Source organism: Diorhabda carinulata, chromosome 5 (assembly GCF_026250575.1).
Source record: "Diorhabda carinulata isolate Delta chromosome 5, icDioCari1.1, whole genome shotgun sequence".
In the NCBI taxonomy this organism is placed as follows: domain Eukaryota; kingdom Metazoa; phylum Arthropoda; class Insecta; order Coleoptera; family Chrysomelidae; genus Diorhabda; species Diorhabda carinulata.
In genome coordinates this window covers 19,485,204-19,492,493 of record NC_079464.1, presented here as the reverse complement: position 1 = coordinate 19,492,493, position 7,290 = coordinate 19,485,204, and the positions used below count along the sequence as shown (strand labels likewise).

Genomic DNA, 7,290 nt, shown 5'->3' with positions numbered 1-7,290 from the left:
AGGAAAAAATATGCTGGAGAGAGTAGTGCAAAATGACATGATTCAGTCTTGTGATATATAGTTCTGTGGTTTTTTTAACTTTTTCCTCTTTAGGCCTTTTTGTTGATAAATTGTTTTACTTCTAGGTTTCTCCTGATTGAGAATTAGTTTCTGAATAAGCTGAAGACATTGACGTTCCGAACTATTTCGGTCAAAATATGACTAGACACTGGCACCTTTTTCAAAGACTAATTTTCAATCATAAAAGACGATTTATTAACAAAAATATTTCTATGATTTATACAATACAATCAAGATCTTATAGTACCCTACCAAAATGAGAAATCAAATTAGTATTATAGATATATTATTAATAGTAAATATAAAAATTGTTATTATTGGTTGAATATAAAAAAAAATGACACCCTACAAGTAATAGTACACACTTTTATTGTCAAGTTTATTGTTAAATTTATACCACAATGTCATTGTTCTGTGCTAAATCGAAGTGTTCTATGTTTGTAAAAATATTTTAGTGACTAATAGGGTTATCCACTTCGATTGTCAAAAAACTTGAAAAAACTTGTTAAACATTTCATTACATATCACAAAAGTGAAAATTAAACACTTGAAATTATTAGTTTTACGAAGGTTTTAATTGGACTATAATCAAGCACCTGTTAAATGTTTTCAACTACAGCCTGAAGTAAGCCAGTATTTTTTTTATTATTGTAAATATCTAATTTACATCTGTTAACATTGGTTATTAAATATTTTTTTAATATAAAAGATAAAATCAACAAACAACTGTGCTTATTTGTGATTGATTAGAGCTCAATGAAAAGGATTTTAGTTATGATGAATATATGAAACAATTTTTTGTGCCATGCTTTGTATATGAATTCAGTGCATTGTCATCTAAATTTTCATTGATGAACAATTCAGTGTATAAATTTCCTATTAATATTTAACCTTCTTGAAATTAATTGGGTTGCTTTATCAACTGCTTACTTAAATATTAAGATCAACTCGCATAAAAAAAACATCTTTGACTAGTTTGTCTCTCATTAATAAATATTTTGTAAGAAACTGTTTTTGATACTACCTCATATAGTACAAAAACAAAATTGATGTATGGAATAGAATTATACCAATTAAATTTCATTTTTAGATAATGGCATCAGCATGGAAATCTCCTGAGGATTTTGAGAATGATTTATGGGCATTTTCAGAAACAAACGATGATGGTAACACTCATGATCCTCCTCCACTCACAATATTGCAATACAATGCTGAAATCGAGGCAAATAGTAATTCTAGTATATTTGATACAGATTATTCAAACGAACCTGTTATATATCTAAGCACTGGACGAGGTCGAGGAGGTATAAGTCAGATGTTTAGGCCCGGAATTACAGTTAAAAATGATGATGAAGATGAGCACACTGTACAAAAATATTTACGAAAGGTAAGTTAATGAATATACCCATATAATTGGATATAGTTGTTTCATCAAATAATTTGGAGAAAGAATTCAAAATTTTAATGTATACAAGTGGGAAGTCTTAGGTAGTGATCAAATATAATTTTCTAGTTTTTCAAATGTTTCTAATAATAAGTTTGTGTGATATAAATGTTTTACTTCCAAGGTAAAAAGTGACTTAGGGCAAGGATACTTAGTAAGAAAGTACACATAAGAAGATCTATTGTTTTTCGTCACTCACTCTCTTGAATTCCCCTCCAGTCTTTTCTTTGTGGGTAGGAAAATCTTTGAAAAGACTCATCCGGTTGCCCAAACGCCTGCCAACTAGAAACCCCCCCTTTTCTCAAAAACTATAACCCTCTTTGTAGACTTCTTCCTCATTTACTGCCAGTTCTTGTTTTCGACTTGATTTGTTGTCAGATTCTTTTCTCTATTTCTTTTGTTTTCATGATATTGTTTATCAATAATAGATTATGGACCGGTTTTGTTTGCTTTTTGTCATCAACTGGATTAGGTTTTCTTTATTTAGTGTTGTTTCTATTTTTGTTTCTGTTATTTCTGTGATTTTATTCCACTCAGTCTTTCCAATTTTTTTAGTAAATGTGGCAAAAGATCCTTGTTCTGTCAGAGCCTGATTTAAGAAATAATCCAGACTACTCTGAGGCTCCATAGAGCAATCTTCTTTTCTTTTCCTTCAGGTCTCTATTTCCTTCAAAAATGATATCTCTTAAGTCTCTCCGCTCGTTAAGTATGACTGCTTCTGTTTTTTTCTGGTGTCATCCTAAGTTTGCTCTTTATAACCCAGTCATTCATTTTTTTGAATGCTGTTAATTGGAGCTTTCTTTTTTTTCTGCTCTTACTACAAGTGAGTCCTTCAGGTTCACATTTTTTTAAGGGAAAACAGCCCAACCATAACACAAGTACTGGTGTACAAAACAAAATAATTATAGAAAACTCAAACTTGAATTTTCACAAAATGTTATCAATCAATATCTATCAATTTACTATTCTATGATTATAATAAAAAATAAACATTTTCATAACATCAACAAAAAAGTTTTAATTTGAAAAAATATGTATCAATTATGCTTCTCAGTGTAATTTCAATTATCATAAGACACTTTTTATTGAATTTGTACCTGCACTGCTAAAATTTATAATTTTTAGGTGTCTGGATTAGGATACTCGAACGAATTGATTCAGAAATCTTTCAAAAAATCCACTCCACAACCAAAAGAAGAATTCTGTGATACAGAGTGTGATAATAGTGATAATTATTCTACCTCAGATCAAACGGATAGATTAAAAATGACCACTCCATCGAAAGAATCTTTATCGAATCATGTTTCAACCAGATCAAGTCCTATTGGAGTAAATCCTGTTGAACAACCTCTTCCACTTAGTGTTATATTATGCCAAGCAAAGAAAAATATGAAAACTGATAAACAAAATACTGTAAGAAAAAAGGCTCATACTTTAAATCCTGAAGCTCCTGAATTTAAGGTTTGTAATCAATCCTCCTCACTATAAACAATTTCCTCATACCACTCAAAATATATCCAACGAATCTCTCTCTGTCTCTCTTGGTCTGACTCTCTCTGCCCCTCTTTCTCTCTCTGTTTCTCTCTTTTTTTTCTCTCTCTCTCTCTATTTGTTTACCTTTGGTCTCTTCAAGATAATAACTCTGACAGTATAATTGAGAGTGTTGGTGTAACTCTAGATATTCATATTGAACACCACATTGTAAACTAATGTTTATACTGGTCTTTCGAGCCGGATATGGAACAACAAGAAAGGCTCGAAGGACCAGACGGTGTAATTGTGAGTGTAGGTGTAGTGATAGATATTCATACTAACACTAAAACTACACTGTCTGGTCTTTTGTATCAGATATAGACTAACCACTGATAAAAGGCTCTAAGAACCAAGAAGAGTGTTGAATATTTCCAATATATACCCACCATAGATTATTTTTATGAGCATCATAACTGTTTATTTTTTTTAGGTACTAAGTTTGAATCAAAATGTACAATCGAATAGGTTACTGGATGAATCTCCACAAACTAGTGAATCAATAGAATCAGATAACTTTGAATCATATTCAAGTGGGGATGAACCATCAAGAAAAAAGAGAAATGGTATTCATTCGGGTAGAGATTTTACAAGGAATTGTAATGTTAATAGATTATTACTTAATGATATACCTTTGGAAAGGAATACTATATCTTGGAGACAAAAAGATCGAAAAACTTTTAATGTAGATTCGGTCAGCGACTTTCCGCCACTTTAAATTTATAAAAATTTTGATTCAGATGGTACGATACAGGAAAAGTAGTTTTTCAAGAGTCGATTCGTCCTAGGTAAAAATTCGTCTTTTTAGGGAAGGTTTATTAAAAGGGGAAAACTTGAGTGTATTATAAACAACAAGAATCTAAGAGCCTATCTAAGAGTCTTTATAATATGAAGAGATACAGATACAGAACTATTTGAAGAATCCTCATTTAAACTAACACCCAACCCAATTGTGTTTTCTAGGATAATTCAAAGGCAATTGACACACAAAACACTCTATCAACTATTTGAATCCACCACAAAGTGTGGAGCTCACTATAGTACTACTGTTGTATTTTTTTGTCATTTTATAGTCCTGCTTCTTGTTGTTATATTTACCTCTTCCATTCATCCCTTTCTTTTATTTCCATAATGTAGTTGACATATTGGAACATTATCTGGTGTTGATTGTTGAATCTCTTAGGAAATTTAGTTCGGTTGGGTTTCTAGTTTTACCTGAAGGTTATTTCTTGACGTTGAAAATAATTCAAAATCAAAATATTCTTCCATTTTCTCTTCTCCAAGCTAATACATTATTTTTCCCATTATTCCTCTTCTCTATTGCATAATCTCGCATGTTTCCTCTGGTATATTAGGGCCTACTTGTGGACCAGTAGATCTATGGGCAACATTCTGGAGATAACTTCTGTTGAGGTCGTTTTTGTAACCTAGAGAAGAACTTTTTACTGAATTTTGAATGTTTTAGCTTATTCTCACTCAAATCTCACTACAACTTTTCTTTTGAGTGACGGATTCATCAATATTTGAATTGGATCCTCCACAAAGTATGAAACTCATTGTAGTACTACCCACTATAACCTCCATGGTAACAAACATCTTTGTTTACCGATTTAATAGTCTCACTTGTTATATTTGCCTCCTCCACTTGTCCCTTTCTTTTATTTTCATAGGCTGGAACATTATCTAGTATTCGTTTCTTAAGATAACCTCTGTGGAAGTCATTTTGGTAACCCAAAGGAGAACTTTGTACTGGATCGACTCAAAATCTCAATTTGCTATTTTGACTTCTTTTTTTTTTCTTATTATATTTACTAAAGGGAACCAAAAATTAAAATTTGTATTGTTCATCCAAATTAATGTTCCAAAAATATCATTAGTCAATTGTGGACATCGGCTTGGATCTTTATTAATCAAAATTGACAATTGTTGACATTTGTTTTTACTACAAGACATAAAAATTTTATTTTTGGAATGATTATTTTTTTAAATTCTTATAAGGACATTTTACTTGTGAATATAATAAAAAAATATTAATTTGTTCCCCCATTGACATTATTTTTATTGGAACAAAAGTCTGTATAACCAAAAATTTTCATTCTAGTGGTAAGGAAATTCTTTAGAAATATGTTAAATTGAAGGAAATTTCCAAACAAATCATACTCCACCACTTAGATTTAACATTTAGCAAAAATATTCATTTATTTAGTGGTATGGAAATTCTTCGGAAATATGTTAAATTGAAGAAAGTTTTCCAATCATATGAAATATGTTTGTTAAAAATTTTCATAATCAGTTGCAAACATGAGCCTTTTAGTCTTGAAACCACTACTCTGAACTTAGTTACCAGTTAACTAGTTCATTGAAATTACCAGTTTACCAGATCTCTGTTCAAGCTGCTTCTTCAAGAAAAGGACGAAATTAAATTAGGAACTTGTAAACCAAGTACCATAAATTGTAGCCTTGGAAACTTCAGTCAAATTACGTATTTTATATCCATTATCATGAGCTGCTTGTATAAGAAAAGGTCGACCTAAGCCTGGACACTAATTACCATGAAAGAAACTGTAGCTTTGGAACCATGAACCATGAAACGCCATATTTTGTAGACACTATTATGAGTTGCTTCTTTAAGAGAATGTAACTGTAACCTTGGAACCACCGCTCTATACACATTTTGCAGACACTATTATGAGTTGCTCCTTAAAAAAAGGACGACGACCTCACTTTGGAACTAATCTACCAAGTTTCAGTCACCACACATAAATTGAAGCCTTGAAACCATCAGTTGAAGCACATATTTTGCAACCACTATTATGGGCTGCTTGTAAAGGAAAATGTCCACCTAAGCCTGGGCACTAATTACCATGTAGTCTTGGAACCATGAAACGCCATATTTTGCACACTATTATGAGCTACTTCTGTAGAAGAAGACCTAAACTTGGGTACATGTAAACCAAGTTACAATTACCAAACATAAATTGTAGCCTTGAAATCATCAGTCGAAGCACATATTTTTCATCCATTATTATGAACTTCTCGTAGAGGACCTAAGCTGGGCACTAGTCAACCGTGCTCCAGTCACCATGAAGGAAACTGTAGTCTTGGAACCACCTCTCCAAACGCCAAATGTTCTGGACACTATTATGAACTATTTGGAACCACCATTCTATACACTTTTTGCAGACACTATTATGAGTTGCTTCTACAAGAAAAGGACGACTAGCTTGAGAACTAGTCAACCAAGTTTCAGTTACCATGAAACAGATTGTAACCTTGGAACTAATTCTCCAAACACATGTTATAGACAATATTGTGGATTGTTTCTTCGAAGAAATGCTTGGTTACCCAAAACAAACTGTAGTCCTGGACGCCACTCTAAACTCAAGTTACCAGTTCAATTAGAACTAGCAAGATGCTTTTTCCAAAGATGGATAAATTATTTTGGGAACTAAACGAATTCCAGTCGCCAAAAACAAATACAAACTGTAACCTTGGAACCACCACTCTATACACATTTTGCAGACACTTTCGAGCCGTTTCTTCAAGAAAAGTATAACTTTACTTTGGCCATACTCAATCAAGTTTCAATCACCTTGGAACTACCTCTTCAAACACACATTTTATGGATACATTTGTGAATTACATATTCGAAGAAATGCTCAGTTACCAAAAACAAAATGTACTTTCAAAACTAAAGTTACCAGTCAACCAGTTCAATTACAACTATCAGAAGCTGCTTCCTCAAAAGATGAACTAGTGTAGTTGAATCTTAGGCAAAGAGTCTAAGCTAGAGCCTTAGTCTTTCCTCTGCACAAAGGTTTGCTTCTTGATATTGTCCCAGTAGAGACTTGTTAGTTCTCGCTTAAAGAATTCTCTTCTATTAGTCCAAATTTGTAACAAAAAAATGACCTGGTCACAATACGAACCCAAAGTTTCTCTTTCTCGAATTGATTGACAAATTAACTGATTATGAAAAGTCATTATATATATTTATGTGCAAGCTAGTTATAAGTTAATATTTATTTTTAGTAAATATTTTATTCAAATAAATTATTTCATTACCTCATTCGTATAATTTACTCTCACTATCTGTATCATCAATGGTAGAAAATGGCGAAAAAATATAAAATTAATGGGGAAAAATACTTTCCTGGCTAATACCTTTACGAATATTGAATTATATGTCCAAATATCAATCATTTTGTTGAAATCGTTATTTTTAATGGGTTAAAATTGCAAAGATGGATACATATATA

The 7,290-nt window shown here is 31.7% G+C and overlaps 1 protein-coding gene across 1 annotated transcript; it reads left to right on the top strand.

The window, feature by feature from the left end:
• Positions 1-447: 447 nt before the first annotated feature.
• Positions 448-7,096, top strand: LOC130893948 (uncharacterized). Its single transcript, XM_057800409.1, has 4 exons — positions 448-685; positions 1,151-1,447; positions 2,630-2,965; positions 3,468-7,096. The coding sequence occupies exons 2-4, from the start codon at positions 1,154-1,156 to the stop codon at positions 3,750-3,752; spliced, it is 915 nt and encodes a 304-aa protein (XP_057656392.1). The 5' UTR covers positions 448-685; positions 1,151-1,153; the 3' UTR covers positions 3,753-7,096.
• The last annotated feature ends 194 nt before the right edge of the window (positions 7,097-7,290 follow it).

Bases quoted from the DNA above. Each gene is read 5' to 3' on its own strand.
- LOC130893948 (XM_057800409.1), top strand. From the start codon at position 1,154: ATGGCATCAGCATGGAAATCTCCTGAGGATTTTGAGAATGATTTATGG. The intron at 1,448-2,629 runs GTAAGTTAATGA...TATAATTTTTAG, and splicing joins TACAAAAATATTTACGAAAG to GTGTCTGGATTAGGATACTC. The intron at 2,966-3,467 runs GTTTGTAATCAA...TATTTTTTTTAG, and splicing joins CTGAAGCTCCTGAATTTAAG to GTACTAAGTTTGAATCAAAA.